General features: G+C 39.4%; 1 protein-coding gene across 3 annotated transcripts in view; it reads right to left on the bottom strand.

Annotated features, from left to right (window-relative positions):
- LOC126150178 (androgen-dependent TFPI-regulating protein-like) overlaps nucleotides 1-20,226 on the bottom strand; it is a 286,309-nt gene that overhangs the window by 2,283 nt on the left and 263,800 nt on the right. For all 3 annotated transcript variants that reach the window (XM_049915861.1, XM_049915858.1, XM_049915859.1), the window contains exons 3-4: nucleotides 19,630-19,850; nucleotides 2,036-2,193 (exon numbers count right to left, since the gene is read on the bottom strand). In XM_049915861.1, the coding sequence (XP_049771818.1) occupies nucleotides 2,036-2,193; nucleotides 19,630-19,850 (379 nt within the window). The remainder of the gene's footprint in view (nucleotides 1-2,035; nucleotides 2,194-19,629; nucleotides 19,851-20,226) is intronic.

Below are 20,226 nucleotides of genomic sequence, written 5' to 3'. Positions count from 1 at the left end.
TTAATGACAACTTGTTGACTTAAGATGAAATTATTCTGATAAATTTATGGAGATATTGTACCACAAATCAAAAATATGTCAAATGTAATGTAAACATAAGGCTAACTTATCCTTTGTGGAGTTTATATGTAGACTAATACTAAATTTGATATTGCTCACAGAAAAGACCCAGGATTAATGCTAGCAACAAAAGTTATACTGCAGTTTCAAAGTGATTCACAGAAATAATTAGGTCACTGTAATCAATATACATTTCATAAAGTCTTAATATGAAAATTGTGATATTTCAACATACTAACTGTATCAGAGACATCAGACTCCATAATCAGTTCTACGAAAGTATATAAATATTAACTGTAAATTGTTACAGCATGGAAGTGCTGTAGCAAATCTGAACTAGAAACATAGGGTATAAAAAGGTTTTGGTTTAGTCAGAACCAGTGGCCATTTGTATAGCCATTTGAACACCTGTCTTACTGTAGCTATGTTACAGTATATTAAGCAAGGTTTGAATGACAAACTGGAGCTGGAATCCAGGCAGATTGTGGGAATCAGTTAAATCCTTTTGCTCAGGTTTTAAGTGTGATGGAATTAACACTCAGCTAAAGGCACCATCTGTATGTGCAAAAACAGTCATCCTTAAATAACTCTGGACTGGAGGAAGACAGATGGTTCAAATTTCGTCTGTCAGTGCATCAAACGTAAGATAAGTTTTAACTGTTCAAAAATTTTTGGTTCATTTGGATTTTATGTGCAAAAAAACACATATTTCTGGGAGAGTTCTGAGGTATGCCACTTCTGTTCTTCAAACTTGGCACAAAGGTAAATAAATGGATAAAGCCAAAAAAATTTTTTTATCAATAATCTTTATCCATGGTCAAGATATGAGGGTTTAAAGTCTGGCTAAATGTAGCATGTTAAATTGATATTAAGTGTTTGAAGTCTTTTTAGATATTATTTTTAGACCCAATATTACATTTGTGCACTGCACAATTTTTGAGAAAAGAGAAATATTGGTGATGACAGGGGTCATTAATGAATATCTGTATTGTGAAACAGTTCCTAAAAGAGGTATCTGCATGATTTTCTTAAACCTAGACCAGTTGTAAGTAGTAGATGTGACACTGGTGCTTTGTTGCATATTAACTTCATCCCTTTTCCTACAGTGTTGATATTCCTACACGGAGTTTCCATTGTTTGATTTAAAGTTGTTGGCTGGAATTTAGTAGCCACCTGATCCACTTGTGGAACTAAGTTTTTATTACTGAAAACTTTGGAGAGAAAGCATGAGAAGTATAAGTTAGTGCAGAAGATTTGCTTAGGCAATAAATAACATTTCTCCTCCTGTCATGTATAATTAAAAAAGAATATAGACCTTGTCTTGAATATTAAGGTAGTAAACAGAAATGCTTGTAGACTGAATCTTTCACTGTGCAGCAGCATGTGGGAGTGTGTGTGTTGCCATCTGGCCATACAATTTTAATATTTCAGGAAGTTAGAAACAGTGCAAACTTTGTTGCAGAGCAAAAGACGTATTCTGGAAACATTTATTTAGGCTGTAACAGACATTTCTTCACAATATATTTTCTTCTGGGAGTGCTAATCAAGCAAGGTATGAAGGAGAGCTTGTGAAGTTTGGAAACTGGGAAAGAGATACTGGCAGAAGTGAAGCTGTGAGAGCAGGTCATGAATTATGTTTGGACAACTCACTGGTAAGAGCATTTCCATTTCAAGAACATTCCCACAAAAGGCCAGGTTATGGGTTCAGGCTCCGGGCTGGCACACAGTGTCAATCTAGAAATGCTTGTTTTTATTTTCACAATAGAAATCCAGAACAGAATAACAACAATATTATGAAAAGAATAGACTGCCACTCACAACATAGGAGAGGCTTCAAGTCAGAGAGAGGCACAATGAAAAGACTGCTAAACATATAAGATATCACACAAAAAATGTCCTTATATAAGTGCAGCTGACACACACATGGTTACAGTCTCCAGCTGCTGTATTTGTATTCAAAGTGGCTCTTACTTACCATGTACTAAGTTGTTTATGCGCTCTGCTACAATATAACCAGCAAATCCAATGCTGATGCAAATTGCTTGAAACACGATGAATGACATCCAGTTACTGAACATAATTTTTACTATGGGATATGCCCAAGGCCCACCCAGCATGCGACAACTACTTGCCCTGCAACAAAGAAAATCACAGATAACAAATGGAGCTTACAGCTTATATGATATTTAAATTATCTCTGCTATTCATATGCACTTCACTGCAAGGATGCTGATAAAGTGATGGATGTCTTCTCACACTTTTTTTTGTCACCTTCAGAGATCTAATGAGGAGAGGAGTGAAGAGAATCCACTGTACATGTCAGTGATACAGAAAGCAGAAAGAACAAGCTACAGCTTTTAAGAACCTTCAACATCGCAGTGCGTCAGCAATCGTTAGTTAATATATTAAAAAACTAGAAACCCGCCTCGATTGCAAAAAAAGCTCCTAGTGTTAACCTAGGTTTCGGCGTAGATAACTACACCTTCTTCAGAACAATAAAACCCACAAGTGCCTAAGAAGACCTTTGTCAATGATTAAAAGAACACCATAGCTATACATTTATAAACGAAAAAAAGGAAAACACAAACAGTACATATGTACAAAGTCAAAACCACTACTTAACTTAAAGGTGTACGCTCCACCTCACACCGGCCTATGTTCGATGGGCCATGACCCTGTACTCCCAGAACAGAAGTCCTGATCCTTCTGCCATTGAATGTAATTAATACGCACCATGTCTAACTTCAATTTATCCATTTTTCTTTTCAATTTTTTAATGAACCTGCCCAATTAAGTCATCCACACTCAATCAATAGTGCCATTTTTGTTTTTCCTGATGTGACATCCTCCTGAGTAATCCCTGCCTGGAGATTAAAACAGAGGACTATTTTACCTTTGCAATGTTTTGCTAAAGAGGATGCGATCATCATTTATCATGTAGTAGAGCTACATGCCATTGCAAAAAAGAAGAAAAAGAGTGTAGTTTCTCTTGCTGTCAACTGTTTGCAGTACCAGCACACTAAAGCCAGGTTGTTTGCTGTTACAAGGCCATGTCAATCACCACTTCAGACTGTTACTCCTGCATCCAATGAGAAAGCCGCTGCCTCTCTTCATGAGCCACAAATATGTCTGGCATCTTGATAGATACCCCTCTATTGTGGTTGCACCTGCAATGTGGTTATCTGTGTCACTGGAGGATGCAAACCCCCACCACAGCAACATCTATGGTTCATACGGGGTGGCAGGGTGGAGGAAGGAAGAGATTGTTATGAAGTATAAATGGAAATAGACTGAAAATATCATCCAACTGGCTGCCAGTAGACAAAATTGACGTGTTACCAACCTATGAGCCAGGGGCATAGATATGTAGATATCTTTATATCAGACAGATAACCTTCTCCTTCTTACGTTCCTCCACATTGTGGGGACAAAATTCTCAGTCATGCTTTCTCCGCACCCCTCACACACTACTCAGGTCAAGCTTAACTTAGCACCAACAATTTATATCAACTGCTACAGATATCTATAGAGCAAAGCTGTGTCATTTGGGATAACTTAAACTTGAGATAAAAGGAACATGGCTTAAATAATATACTGTTTATCAAATATCTAAATGCTTTAGAGTGCCCTAAAGTTTTATTCATTGTGGTGTGACACAGTACACCCATAGGCATCCACAAAGCATGGCAGGAGGGGCCAATAGGACACCCTCCCCCTCTTTACCCCACACAAATTCTGGAGCACAGCTTCTTTTTATTCATATACTGAGTGGATCCCTACCCCCATGAACTATGGACCTTGCCGTTGGTGGGGAGGCTTGCGTGCCTCAGCGATACAGATGGCCGTACCGTAGGTGCAACCACAACGGAAGGGTATGTGTTGAGAGGTCAGACAAACGTGTGGTTCCTGAAGAGGGGCAGCAGCCTTTTCAATAGTTGCAGGGGCAACAGTCTGGATGATTGACTGATCTGGCCTTGCAACACTAACTAAAACTGCCTTGCTGTGCTGGTACTGCGAATGGCTGAAAGCAAGGGGAAACTACAGCCGTAATTCTTCAAGAACAATATAATAATTCCAATCCCAAAGAAAGAAGGTGTTGACAGATGTGAAAATTACCAAACTGTCAGTTTAATAAGTCACAGCTGCAAAATACTAACGTGAATTCTTTACATATGAATGGAAAAACTGGTAGAAGCCGACCTCGGTGAAGATAAATTTGGATTCCACAGAAATGTTGGAACACGTGAGGCAATACTGACCCTATGACTTATCTTAGAAAATAGATTAAGGAAAGGCAAACCTACATTTCTAGCATTTGTGGACTTAGAGAAAGCTTTTGGCAATGTTGACTGGAATACTCTCTTTGAAATTCTAAAGGTGGCAGGGTTAAAATACAGGGAGCGAAAGGCTATTTACAATTTGAACAGAAACCAGATGCCAGTTATAAGAGTCAAGGGGCATGAAAAGGAAGCAGTGGTTGGGAAGGGAGTGAGACAGGGTTGTAGCCTCTCCCCGATGTTATTCAATCTGTATATTGAGTGAGCAGTAAAGGAAACAAAAGAAAAATTCGGTGCAGGTATTAAAGTCCATGGAGAAGAAATAAAAACGTTGAGGTTCGCCGATGACATTGTAATTCTGTCAGAGACAGCAAAGGACTTGGAAGAGCAGGTTGAACGGAATGGACAGTGTCTTGAAAGGAGGATATAAGATCAACATCAACAAAAGCAAAACGAGGATAATGGAATGTAGACGAATTAAGTCGGGTGATGCTGAGGGAATTAGATTAGGAAATGAGACACTTAAAGTAGTAAAGGAGTTTTGCTATTTGGGGAGAAAAATAACTGATGATGGTCGAAGTAGAGAGGATATAAAATGTAGACTGGCAATGGCAAGGAAAGCATTACTGAAGAAGAGAAATTTGTTAACATCAAGTATGGATTTAAGTGTCAGGAAGTGATTTCTGAAAGTTTTTGTATGGAGTGTAGCCATGTATGGAAGTGAACCATGGACAATAAATATTTTAGACAAGAAGAGAATAGAATCTTTCAAAATGTGGTGCTACAGAAGAATGCTGAAGATTAGATGGGTAGATCACATAACTAATGAGGAGGTACTGAATAGAATTGGGGAGAAGAGAAGTTTGTGGCACAACTTGACAAGAAGAAGGGACCGGTTGGTAGGACATGTTTTGAGGCATCAAGGGATCACAAATTTAGCATTGGAGGGCAGCGTGGAGGGTAAAAATCGTAGAGGGAGACCAAGAGATGAATACACTAAGCAGTTTCAGAAGGATGTAGGTTGCAGTAAGTACTGGGAGATGAAGAAGCTTGCACAGGCTAGAGTAGCATGGAGAGCTGCATCAAACCAGTCTCAGGACTGAAGACAACAACAACAACAACAACAACGAGTAGATAACCATCAATTCTTTGTGAGATATATTTCTTGTGTCACCTATTTAATTTAGTTCCTATAGCACGACATGTCTTGGAACTGACCAACTCATTTACACAAAAAAATGGGAATTCTACTAAAGTCTTGCCACCACTACTGCCTCCTGGAAAAATTTCTGCAGACACCCATGAGTACACTTAACACACATACTGGACCTATTCCCAAAGACCGTACGACATCCAGCGGCTGTGTCCTAGGGTCAGTGACCAATCACTGACTGTGTACTTGTTTACCTCAATGTTAAACAATGAACAGAGTCTGTGGCAGTTTCAAAATGTTTTGTTATGCCGAAAGCAAGAAGAGCGTTGTGCACTGTGTGTTAGATTGTGTTGTTTGCCCAATTCACCAGAGGTGATATTTCATGATAATTTTTTGATTTATATTTTTGAAGAGTGACATGTTACTAAACCGTTTTGTTAATTTAATCACGCTCAGTTTACACTGATAAGCCAAAACACTGTTACCACTGCCCATAGCGACACTGAATGCCCACTGCAACATTGGATGCCACCTGTTGGCACTGTGGGCATGTGACGTGGTAACAAAAGTACAGTTTGTGAGTGGAACAAATGCAGACTGGGGATCACCCTGGTGAAGATATGCACGAAAAATGTGGAAATCCATTGACACAAGAGACTCTGACAGGGGGGAGAATATTATTATGCAGAGCCTGTGAACTAGTGTCTTGAAAACAGCGAAACTGCTCGAATGTTCACACGCTACAGTCGTGAGCATCTATGGCAAGAGGCAGATGGACAGTGAAACTACCACTAGGTGATTAACTATTGGACATCGACTACTCTTCACAGATTGTGGGGTTCAGATGCTTGTCTTCTCTGTAAAGTAGGGTCAATGGTGATCTGTGGCATCTCTGTCAAAAGTGCACAATGATGGTGCACGAAAATGTGTTTCAGAGCCCACCATTCATCATACATTGTTGAACATCGAGCTCCATTGCAGACCATCCCTATGTGTTCACATATTGATTCAATGACACCATCATTTGCTATTGCAGTGGGCCCAGGACCATTGGTATTCGATTGTCGATCAATGGAAATTTGTCAGCTCTTCAGGTGAACTACATTTTTGCTACACTAGGTCAATGGTAGTCTCCACAACTGCTGTCATTAGGATGAAGAGAGGCTCAAAACATGAAGCACTCCACGGATGCAGGCTGGTGGGAGCAGTATAGTGCTGTAGCATCGATAGCAATGTTATCTTTCAGCAGCGTAATTGTCCACGTCTCAGAGCCAGAATCATGCTACAGTGGTTTGAGGAGCATTATAGTGAACTCACGTTGATGCCTTGGTGACCACATTTGCCTGATGAATTCCTATGGAAACCACCTAGTTAGCTGTTGTTGTTGTGGTCTTCAGTCCAGAGACTGGTTTGATGCAGCTGTCCATGCTACTCTAGCCTGTGCAAGTTTCTTCGTCTCCCAGTACCTGCTGCAACCTACATCCTTCTGAATCTGCTTGGTGTATTCATCTCTTGGTCTCCCTCTACGATTTTTACTCTCCACGCTGCCCTCAAATACTAAATTTGTGATCCCTTGATGCCTCAGAACATGTCCTACCAACTGATCCCTTCTTCTAGTCAAGTTGTGCCACTAATTTCTCTTCACCCTAATTGTATTCAATACCTCCTCATTAATTGTGTGATCTACCCATCTAATCTTCAGCATTCTTCTGTAGCACCACAATCGAAAGCTCCTATTCTCTTCTTGTCCAAACTATTTATCATCCACGTTTCACTTCCATACATGGCTACACTCCATACAAATACTTTCAGAAATGACTTCCTGACACTTAAATCTATACTCGATGTTAACAAATTTCTCTTCTACAGAAATGCTTTCCTTGCCATTGCCAGTCTACATTTTATATCCTCTCTACTTTGACCATCATCAGTTATTTTGGTCCCCAAATAGCAAAACTCCTTTACTACTTTAAGTGTCTCATTTCCTAGTCTAATTCCCTCAGCATCGCCCGACTTAATTCGACTACATTCCATTACCTCGTTTTGCTTTCATTGGTGTTCATCTTATATCCTCCTTTCAAGACACTGTCCATTCTGTTCAACTGCTCTTCCAGGTCCTTTGCTGTCTCTGATAGAATTACAGTGTCATCGGTGAACCTCAAAGTTTTTATTTCTTCTCCATGGATTTTAATTCCTACTCCAAATTTTTCTTTTGTTTCCTTTACTGTTTGCTCAATATACAGATTGAATAATATTGGGGAGAGGCTACAACCCTGTCTCACTCCCTTCCCAACCACTGCTTCCCTTTCATGTCCCTTGACTCTTATAACTGCCATCTGGTTTCTGTACAAATTGTAAATAATATTTTACTCCCTATATTTTACCCCTGCCACCTTCAGAATTTGAAAGAGAGTATTCACTCAACATTGTGAAAAGATTTGTCTAAGTCTACAAATGCTATTAACATAGGTTTGCCTTTCCATAATGATCTTGTAAGATAAATCGTGGGGTCAGTATTGCCTCACGTCTTCCAACATTTCTACAGAATCCAAACTGATCTTCCCCGAGGTCAGCTTTACCAGTTTTTCCATTCAACTGTAAAGAATTTTGCAGCTGTGACTTATTAAACTGAGAGTTCAGTAATTTTTATACCTGTCAACACTTGCTTTTTTTGGGATTGGAATTATTATGTTTTTCATGAAGTCTGAGGGTATTTCGTCGGATCGGGTGCTATCACCGTGCAAATCAGTGGAATGTTATTTATGTGATTTACATGACCTGTGCATAGACATTTAACGCTACATACACCCACAAATATACTAACAAACAGTCAGATCCCAGATATGCAGAATAAGTGATGTATTTTATTCCATAACCTTTAAATTGTCTTTTTATTTATTTATCCATCTTTAAGCATTTACATGCAATCGATGTCGTCATGAGTAATGTACAATTTACATATTAAGAAATATAACTATTGTGAGGTATCACACAAAGCTAAAGTATACATTTTAAAAGAACATACATCATAAAGGAATGCATTTGATACATAAAGATATCCCACATAAGTAAAGTGTGCATTTTAAAGAATGTGCAGAATAAAATAATACATTTTATACGTAAGGATTTCTCCACGTGTTTAAGAGTTAAATGTGGAACTACAGAGACAAAAAAGCTTAGGAAGAGGTACAAACAGAGTTACAAGTTGTTTCGTAGGTCAGGTCTATTTTTGAAGAGTTTTCAAATTCTTTAACACTGTAAAAAGCTTTGTCTTTCAGCCATTTTTTAGTCTTACTTTTAAATATATTAAGAGAGACACAATGTGCCTGCACAGGTAATGTGTTGAAAAGCCTTATTCCCATGTATTCATAAATGTCTCGTGTTTTCTTGAGTCGAGTTGTTGGTATGTCTATCTTAAATGTTTGACGAGTGTTATGATTATGAACGGACTGTAAGGTTGTAACTGTTAAAGTTTTCTTTTATGTACAAAAGGCAGCTGTATATAAAAAGAGAAGGGAGTGTCATTATCTGTAATTCTTTAAAGTATGACCTACATGATATGTTATTTTTGGTAATCCCAGAGATGCTCCTGATGGCTTTTTCTTCTGCCAAATAAAAATTTTCCTGGACCATGGAGAATTACCTCATAGAAGAATACCATAGCTAATATGGCAATGAAAGAATGCATAATAGGAATTAATCAGCAGGCTTTCAGAAACACAGGTACTTAATTTTTTTCAGTAGATAGATAACTCCCGAAAGCTTTAGAGATATGTTGTCTATGTGACTCTGCCAGGTTAATTTCATATCTAAGAATATGCCAAGAAGTTTGGTAGAAGTGTACCCAATATCAGCATTGGATAAGCTGAAGTATATATTTACAGTTTTTTCATAGTTAATAACTAATTCATTGGCTTTGAACCACATATTGGATAATCTGAGAAAATCTTTACTTTGCTCCTTCAGTTTATTTATGTCCTTCCTTGAATTGATGAAAGTTGTATCATCTGCGTAAATCGCAGATTTGTCTGGCATATTGCTGGGCAGGTCATTTATAAATATTATAAACAGTAATAGCCCAAGCACTGATCCTTGGGGTATAACTCTAATGACATTCAGTAATAGTGACTTTTGACTGTTGTAGCTTACAGTTTGCTTTCTGTTACTGAGATATGATTTAATGAGGGAGAGTTCTAGAGCCCTAATGTCATAACACCATCGTTTTTCCAGCAGTATTGTGTGGTTTACATTATTAAATGCTTTGCTTAAGTCCACTAGTGCGGTTTCAGCAAATAATTTGGATTCAAAAGAAGATTGCACAATAGAAACAACATTTTCAACAGCATTAATTGTTGATAACTGTGCCCTAAACCATATTGAGACTTAGTATATTGTTTTTGACAAATGCATATTAAATTGCTTTTGTATACAATATTCGATTATTTTTGAAAAAACAGATATCAGAGAAATTGGACAATAATTATTAGTGCAGGATTTATCACCCTTTTTGTGTAATGGAATTACTACTGTCTTCTTTAGGCATTCTGGAAAAATACCACTGTCAAATATCCAGTTTATGAGTGTGTCTAGAGGGAATGATATTAAGTCGATTATTTTTTTTATCACAAAATTTGAGAGGCCATAAATAATTTCTGATCTGGAGTCACTGAACTTTGCCACTGATTTAATTACATTACTTATTTCCACATGTCCCCAATTACAGGTTGGCACGGTATCAGCAAAGTTTTGTAAAAACTAGTTTATATTAGTAGATTGTGAATTTTGATTTTGAACTCTTCTTATGAGGAGATGAGGGATTAGATTTGCCGCATTGATAAAAAAGAGGTTAAATTAATCTGTGGTGACATTAACATCAGTTGTAACTTTTACACTATGACTACCTGTACTTAATTCTGCTTTAATGACCCTCCACGCAGCCTTACACTTATTATTGGAGTTTTATGATGAAGTTATCAATTGCTCTACATTTTGCTAATCTGATTTGTGATCTATAGTGTCTCTTGAGGCTAACATACGTTGCATTGTCAACACTACCATTTTTTACCTTATCATAGCATATCAAAACCATTAATCTTAGGTTCTGTAAATATGGTGTGAACCACTTATGTAGAGTAGTTTGACCATGCTTTCCTGCCATAGTTTTGTTTCGTTTGGTAACCATTGGACAGGAGGTATTGAAAATTTCAGATAGAGTACTAACAAACCTGCTACAAGCCTCCTCAACATTGTTGGAAGCATATATTATATTATTCCAGTTTAGTACCTTCAGCTTATCCCTGAAGCTATTTATGCTTTTATCATTTAATAACCTGACATACCGGCTTGGTTCACAATCCCCCATTTTTTCATTAATTGTTAGTTTTACCCATATACCTTTGTGATCTCTCAGATGGTCGACATTAAGGAGTCCCAATTCAAAATCATCTTTATGTATATTTGTGATAAAATTGTCGAGACAAGAAAGTTGTGTTGTGGGACTATAATTTGCACAGAAGAGATTATGGGATCTTAGCATGTTAAGCAAATTAGTATTTTTGTGTGTTTTTTTCCTTAAATCAAAATTTAAATCTCCTAAAATTACTGTCTTGTGTTTGGTATATTTTTCTGTACGGTGTAAAAGTATATCTAAACACTCTACAAATTCATCGGCATCACTATCAGGAGAATGGTATATTGAAATAACTGTGAGTTTTAATGTTGGTAGTAGCATGACAGTCGCTTCAAGAATGCCTTTAACTTCTAGTGGTCTTTTAAATGCGTTAAAATATGGGGAATGCTCTGGAAGATAGACCAGTTGGGGAAAAACTCTTCAGGAGTGTAAATGTGACTTTATATATACTGAAATGACTAGGGTAACGTTCATAACGAATGGGAGATGTTGCATTACTCACTTCATTACAGGGTCGTAATTACCATGGCTGGAGGGTCCGCTGTATGAGCGAAGTGGGAGGCCATAGCGAGGCTTTCCTACAGTTTGCTGCACTAAACACAGGATGGTCAGAAACAGTCTGAAAAGCCTCTAAGGATGTTACAGGACAGGTTGTGATGAGATGTAATTTTTAAGAAAAAAATTCGATAAATTACGCCGTTTCAGAAATAATTATCACTGAAGTTAGCCAGTCAGGTTGTTGCACACGCAAATTCAAGCGGCCTGACAAAGACGGTGTCGCCAAACATGTTCTCTGTTTCCAGAATGAGATTTTCACTCTGCAGCGGAGTGTGCGCTGATATGAAACTTCCTGGCAGATTAAAATTGTGTGCCCGACCGAGACTCGAACTCGGGACCTTTGCATTTCGCGGGCAAGTGCTCTACCATCTGAGTTACCGAAGCACGACACACGCCCGGTCCTCACAGCTTTACTTCTGCCAGTATCTCGTCTCCTACCTCCCAAACTTTATAGAAGCTCTCCTGCGAACCTTGTAGAACTAGCACTCCTGAAAGAAAGGATATTGCGGAGACATGGCTTAGCCACAGCCTGGGGGATGTTTCCAGAATGAGATTTTCACTCTGCAGCGGAGTGTGCGCTGATATGAAACTTCCTGGCAGATTAAAACTGGCAGAAGTAAAGCTGTGAGTACCGGGCGTGAGTCGTGCTTCGGTAACTCAGATGGTAGAGCACTTGCCCGCTAAAGGCAAAGGTCCCGAGTTCGAGTCTCGGTCGGGCACACAGTTTTAACCTGCCAGGAAGTTTCATGTTCTTTGTTTGATTTCCCAAAACCTAACAAGAGAGCGATACAAAAATTGGACGTCGGACGGCAGTAAGGATCGAACACAAGCCACAGGCTGAGCAGTTTCGTGTGCTGTCATCAACGCTGACAGAACTAGTGACACTAACTTTATCTTGAATCAGCGCGCGCAACGGCCTGACTGGGTAACTTCAGTGCTAATTATTTCTGAAACGGTGCAACTTATCTAATTTTTTTTCTTAACAGCTATTTCTCAGCACAGCCTACCATGCAACTTACAAGCTTTTCAGACTGTTTCTGAGCACCCTGCATGTAATGTTGCTTTCGATTGATATTTCATTTTGTTAACAATTACACAGGGCTGCCGATCCTTTCCTTGATCTGTGAAACCTGCAAGTTATGCCTTAAAACACGCAGTTTTGAGAGTTTTCAAATTATGTTCATCCAGAAAAAAGTAAAAATTCATAGCGTGGTGAAGGAAACTGAAAACGTAAGAATACGGCGAAACAACTTACATCTTTTATGGCGGAAGTGTTTTTCTGCCATAAGCCAATAGCTCTCATTACGATCTGACCACTTGCTGTGACGGAAAAGACGCTAGGAAGTAACAAGGTTTCGTGAAAGCGCGTTACGGCGATGTCATATTCACATGTGATACTTATCTGTAGCTGTGAATATGAAATAAAATGAAATTAATAGCACAGCTCAAGGTGAAGAAGTTTACTGCGTATTGGCTAGTGTAGTGCAACTTCCTATCAGTTCGTGTAGGTTGGCAAGTACTGTGGCAAGCGGCACGAAAACTTACGAATGCTGCCGACGGATTCTGAGAAATACCAGGCACTGCCTCAAGAGAAGTTGGACGTGCTGTATAGGATGGTCACGTAACGCGAATGCAGTGGCTCTTAGGGCAGAAAGAAGAAACTGCAAGGTTACTTGACGCAAACACTTATGTATGAAGCGAGTTAATTGATTGGACCGCCACTACGTGTGAAAGGGAAGGAAATGGGGTGTTACATGTCCATTGCTTTTACTTTGGCGAATAAGCTATTTGATTTTAAACAACAGACTAGCGTGTCACGTATGAACAGTTGTACAGCAATCACTATTTTCAATTTCGACCCAAAAACTTCAAAATAAACGTGTAAGTTATAGAAACATAACTCGACACTCCACAGCCACACTCTTCAATTTACACGACGGAGCTAATCAATCAACGAATAAATTAATTTACTGTTCCATACGCCGGGAAAGCTTTAAACATCACAAAGTAATTTACTGACTGTCATATTAATACCTTCAAAGTTAATAGTTATCTTGTTGTAATGAATTTCAAAAATGCTGTGCTGTGCTTTTGTTGAATCGGTCCGTTATCTCGTCTGTGGAATTTTTAAACTTTAAAGTCAGTACCGCCATTAGACTGTTTATTTGCGGTTTACATTTACACTTACACGATCATGAGTTCGGCGTCGTATTTAAAATACGAGAGTATGCCATCTTAGGCACTGTATGAAACTTAAAACACTTGATAATGGCACTTTGAAGCCGAAATCATGATTGTGTAAGGGTAAATGCAACACTGCAAATAAACAAGAGTCTGATGGCGGTACCAACTTTGAAGAAATATTTTATGACTGTGGCTCCGCATTATGAAAGAATTTTTAAACAGTTCATTCTATTCAGATTACACATTAGGAAACACATACTCTATAGAATCACCTTACTTAGACTACTTTCATTCCTTTACTTTAACATAGAGTATTTTGATTATTTTAGCCCTACAGTGTCACAATATTTCAACACTGAACATTTCACATGTTTACTTCAGCATTTTTGGAACTATCGTGGAGCCAGGAGCACAATACTGACTTTCGAAGGCATCAGTTAAATCATTTTTTTTCAAGATAAAGTAGGAAAACCAGAATTACCAAGTCAACACGTTAAAGAAAGTGGTGAACATATGTTACAAATGCAGGAAGCTGGCTGTGGTTCTACCCCTTGTTCTCAGTCTGATGTAGTCAGTTCAGAACACAGGTGTCATTGTGTTAACGTTTCTCCATTTCCAAATTCAGATGTAAAAAATTACATTTCTTCGTTTGTTGACAGAAATGACTCAGCGATGGAGACATATTTGAAGTATTAAGTAATATGTTGGTAACTACGTTAAGAAACGAAGCTTGTGAAGTGGACATGCAGTTTAGAGGCGCAAAATATTCGCTGGATTACATCGTGATCAAACGGAGATTCCGGGATAAGGTATTGGACTGTAAGGTGTACGTAGGAGCGGATAGAGGCTTAGATCGCAATTTGATAATGATGTATGGTAGTCTGAAGTTTAAGAGAACCATACGAAAGAGTCAGTGTGGAAGGAAGTGGGATACTGAAGTACTGAGGAGGTATGTGGCGCCTTAATTTCGCTAAAGATGTGGGTACTGTGTTAGGGAATACCACAGTAGGCACTTCAGTTGAGGAATGGGCATCTCTAAAAAAGAGCAGTTGTTGGAAAGACAGGCGTGCGTAAAAGGAAGAAACCTTGGGTAAAAGAAGAACTGCATCAATTGATCGACGAGAGAAGGAAGTACAAGAAATGTTCAGGAAAAGACAGGAATACAATACAAATCCCTTAGGAATGACGCAAACAGCAAGGGCAGAGTCTCTCTCTCTCTATTCGTTTAGTCGGTTCCGACTCTTCGTGACCCCATGAACCAAATCACGCCACTTTTTCCTGTCTTGCACTTTCTCCCGTAGACCTTCCAGGTTGGAACACATTGCTTCTGTGATGCCATCGATCCATCTCATCCTCTGACGTCCTCTTCTTCTAGTTCCTTCAATCTTCCCCAGCATTAATGTTTTTTCCAGCGAGGCATGCCTTCGCATTGTGTGTCCAAAGTAGGTCAGCTTTTGTTTTAACATTAGACCTTCCAGGGAGAAATCTGGTTTAATTTGCTCCGATATTGATCTGTTGGTTCTCTTTGCAGTCCATGGAACTCTAATAAGTTTCCTCCAACACCACAATTCGAAGGAGTCAATTCTTCGCCGTTCAGCCTTTCTAATGGTCCAGGTCTCACATCCATAAGGGATAAGGGCAGAGTACCCAAGGCGAAATGCTGCAGGAAAGATGCGAAGGTATCGGAAAGAAAATGAGCGTCGGGAGGACTGTCTCACCATACGGAAACGTCCAAACAACCTTCTATGAAATTAAAAACAATTGTGGCCACATTAAGAGTGCAACGGGAATTCCCTTGCTAGACGCAGAGGCGAGAGCGGATATGCGGAAAGAGTACGGTAAAGGCGTTTATGAGGGGGAGGACTTGTGCGAGAGAAGAAGGAATTGGAGACATAGGGGATCCAATATTAGAGTCAGAATTTAAAAGGGCTCTGGAAGACCTGAGATCAAACGACTATTCAAGTTGGTATGTAGAATCAAAGAGACTGACGACATGCCTTCGGAAAAAAAAAAAATGTAATCCACACTGTTCCAAAGATGGCAAGGCCAGATAAGTGTAAGTCACACAATCAAAATATTTACAGCGATCTCTTAATATTTTAACTTATTTATGCATATGCATATGCGACCCCGACTGTCTTTAGTAAATATGTCACACGATCAGCTTAACAGTTTATGAATCCAAGCTGCTGACAAGGATAATATACAGAAGAATGGAAAAAAATTGACGAACTGTTGGCTGGCGATCTATTTGGCTTTACAAAAGGTGAAAGCCACCAGAGAGGCAGTTCTGACGTTGCGCTTGATAATGGAAGAAAGAGTGAACAAAAATCAGGACACTTTCATTGGACATGTCTACCTAAAAAAAAGCGTTCCACAACGAAAAAAGATGTAACACGTTCGAAATTCTGAGAAAAATATGAGTAAGCTAAGGGAGAGATGGGTAATATACAACATGTTAAAGAACCAAGACGGCTGGTCCCGGCAGAGGTTCGAGTCCTTCCTCAGGCATGAGTGTGTGTGTTTGTCCTCAGGATAATTTAGGTTAAGTAGTGCGTAAGCTTAGGGACTGATGATATCCACACGCTTCTAAAGCGGTTATACCAGGCGCAAGTCTGTATCTGGTCTAAAGCGTCGTTTCCAAAATTTTGCTGCAGTATTTGATTTCTACAGCGTTTTTCCCAAGTTTGAAGCACAACTTTTACAGACACGCTGTTCCTTAAGGTAAGCCGTCAACCAGCGCACGATGGCAAGCTTACGGAAACACAACAATGGAAACACAACAATGCAAATACGAGTAGCCACGCGGGATTAGCCTCGCGGTCTGAGGCGCTGCAGTCATGGACTGTGCGGCTTGTCCTGGCGGAGGTTCGAGTCCTCCCTCGGGCATGCGAGTGTGTGTTTGTCCTTAGGATAATTTAGGTTAAGTTGTCCTTAGGATAATTTAGGTTAAGTAGTGCGTAAGCTTAGGGACTGATGACCTTAGCAGTTAAGTCCCATAAGATTTCACACACATTTGAACTTTTTTTGAAGAACCAAGAGGGAACAATGAGATTGGAACACCAACAACAAAGTGCACGGATTAAATAGGGTAGGCCTACAAGACAGGGATGTAGTCTTTCGTCATTACTGTTCAATCTATAGATCGAAGGAAAAACGATAACGGAAATAGAAGAAAGGTTCAAGATTGAGAATAAAATTCACGGTAAGAGGATATCAATGATAACATTTGCTGAGGACATTGCTATCCTCAGTGTAACTGAAGAAGAATTACAGGATCTGTTGAATGGAATTAACAATCTAACGAGTACAGAATATGAATGGAGAATAAACCAGAAAAGGACAAAACTATTGAGAAGCAGCAGAAATGAGAAAGCGAGTGGTTTGATGTCTAAATTGGCGATTGATGTTTTCTTGTCTCGGAAGAAAAATAACCCGCGACGGGTAAAGTAAAAATGGCATAAAAAGCAGAATAATACCTGGAAGAGAGGAGATTCATGTCCAAGAAGAATCTCCTAGTACCAAACTTAGGCCTCAATTTCAGGAAGAAATTTCTGAGAATGTATGTTTGGAGTGTAGCATAATATGGTAGACAACTATCGACAGTGGCACAGCGACAATAGAGGGGCATCGAAGTGTCTGGGGTATGGTGCTACAGTTGTTGTTGTTGTTGTGGTCTTCAGTCCTGAGACTGGTTTGATGCAGCTCTCCATGCTACTCTATCCTGTGCAAGCTTCTTCATCTCCCAGTACCTACTGCAACCTACATCCTTCTGAATCTGCTTAGTGTATTCATCTCTTGGTCTCCCCCTACGATTTTTACCCTCCACGCTGCCCTCCAATACTAAATTGGTGATCCCTTGACGCCTCAGAACATGTCCTACCACCCGATCCCTTCTTCTGGTCAAGTTGTGCCACAAACTTCTCTTCTCCCCAATCCTATTCAATACTTCCTCATTAGTTATGTGATCTACCCATGTAATCTTCAGCATTCTTCTGTAGCACCACATTTTAAAAGCTTCTATTCTCTTCTTGTCCAAACCATTTACCGTCCATGTTTCACTTCCATACATGGCTACACTCCATACAAATACTTTCAGAAATGACTTCCTGACACTTAAATCGATACTCGATGTTAACAAATTTCTCTTCTTCAGAAACGCTTTCCTTGCCATTGCCAGTCTACATTTTATGTCCTCTCTACTTCGACCATCATCAGTTATTTTGCTCCCCAAATAGCAAAACTCCTTTACTACTTTAAGTGTCTCATTTCCTAATCTAATACCCTCAACATCACCCGACTTAATTCGACTACATTCCATTATCCTCGTTTTGCTTTTGTTGATGTTCATCTTATATCCATTCCATTCAACTGCTCTTCCAAGTCCTTTGCTGTCTCTGACAGAATTACAATGTCATCGGCGAACCTCAACGTTTTTATTTCTTCTCCATGGATTTTAATACCTACTCCGAATTTTTCTTTTGTTTCCTTTACTGCTTGCTCAATATACAGATTGAATAGCATCGGGTAGAGGCTACAACCCTGTCTTACTCCCTTCCCAACCACAGCTTCTCTTTCATGCCCCTCGACTCTTATAACTGCCATCTGGTTTCTATACAAATTGTAAATAGCCTTTCGCTCCCTGTATTTTACCCCTGCCACCTTTAGAATTTGAAAGAGAGTATTCCAGTCAACATTGTCAAAAGCTTTCTCTAAGTCTACAAATGCTAGGAAGATAAGTCGTAAGGTCAGTATTGCCTCACGTGTTCCAGTATTTCTACGGAATCCAAACTGAGGTGCTACAGTAGAACACTGAAAAGTAAATGAAGTGATAAGATAAGGAAAGGGGGAGGTTCACCACAGAATCGACGAAGAAGAAAAAAGGAACATTCTGAAAACAGTGACAGGAAGAAGGGATAGCATGACAGGACGTGTGTTAAGACGTCAGGGAATGGCTCTGAGCACTATGGGACTTAACTGCTGAGGTCATCAGTCTCCTAGAACTTAGAACTACTTAAACCTAACTAACCTAAGGACATCACACACATCCATGCCCGAGGCAGGATTCGAACCTGCGACAGTAGCGGTCGCGCGGTTACAGACTGTAGCGCCTAGAACCGCTCGGCCACCCCGGCCGGCCGTCAGGGAATAACCTCCATGGTACCCGAGGGGGTTGTAAAGGGTAAAAACTGTAGAGGAAGACAGATTTGAATACATCCAACAAATAATTGACGACATAGGGTACAAGCGCCACTTTGAGAGGAAGAGCTTAACGTAGGAGAGGAATTCGTGGTGGGCAGCATCAAAACAGTCAGAAGAATGATAAGAGGAGAAAAAAAATCGTGACTTACATCAGCATTAATAGGCGTCGCAATTTTTCTACTACGGTGCTTACATTTCCATTCATTTGTATGAGAATTTCCAACGTATGCAGATTGTGTTCCAATTCTAAAGATTGAAGCACGTTATGACAGTGTTGCTGATATTTGGGGATACTGACTTGAATGAACATCTTGTACTTAAACAGAACTGAACATGCCTCCCTCCCCCCACCCAACAAGGAAAAAATTATCTACGCCTCTGCTATGAGCAATACATAAACACTACCGTGTCTGTCGTTGGTCCTAATCTAGAAGTCAGCCGTAGGCAATTTATTCCTTCCCGAGCTATTTAATTTATTTAAAACTGCATGTACGTATTTAAGAGAGGTCAGGAGAGGAATCAAGAAAACTTCTTCAATGAGCAAGGAAAGAGTGGAGCTGTAAAACTTGAAGAGAAACGGTAACCTCTATTGCGCAGGTGAAAGGAAAAATTACATCTACTAATAAAGAGAGAGGCAAGATCAGCGAATACCTGGATATAAAATGTTGATTACTGTAAAAATTTCTCCATATCAAAACACCAATTTTTATAAATATTTTTAACACTAACGATATGAGTGTTTCGCTTAATTTAATATTGTTTATCCTGTTTTTAAATTTACTTACGTTATGCTGTACAGTAGTACCATCCCAACAATTGTTACGAAAGCCCGTCTTCTGCTGGGAAACTTAGGTGCACAAATGATGATCTCCATCAGACTAATAATGATAATATTTGTGTGTAGACAGTGGTTCATCCAGGACTCCAGGTAACGTTCCATTATGCCTCGATCTTCTATCATATGTGGTGCTGAGAGATACAGGCTCCAAAATAAGACCAACACAATCTGTGAAGAGAACGTAGATTTTAGAAAATGTATCAATAACATCCAATAAATACAATTAATTCGTTGATTGACTGATGTTTAACAGTACAGTAGCTACATGTGAATGGCCATATTGGATTACAGTCGTCTGCACACTCAAGAAATACCGGTACTAGCACAATGTTCTTCGTGTTGAAGCAACCAAGTGTGATGCCATCCTTCTCTCTCGCTGCGACTCATTTATTTTATATGAAAGTAAAAGTCATGGTCTAGACCATGAGTGTCCAATCCGCGGCCGAGACCAAATATGAGTGCGACCCAAAGCGTGAGCATCTATCACACAATCGGAAAAAAATCCATAGAATTCCGATAATGTACAGTTATGATAAACTGAATG

Source organism: Schistocerca cancellata, chromosome 2 (assembly GCF_023864275.1).
Source record: "Schistocerca cancellata isolate TAMUIC-IGC-003103 chromosome 2, iqSchCanc2.1, whole genome shotgun sequence".
Lineage (NCBI taxonomy): Eukaryota > Metazoa > Arthropoda > Insecta > Orthoptera > Acrididae > Schistocerca > Schistocerca cancellata.
Note: the sequence above shows the minus strand (reverse complement) of the source record. Positions and strands in the feature narration are given on the sequence as shown.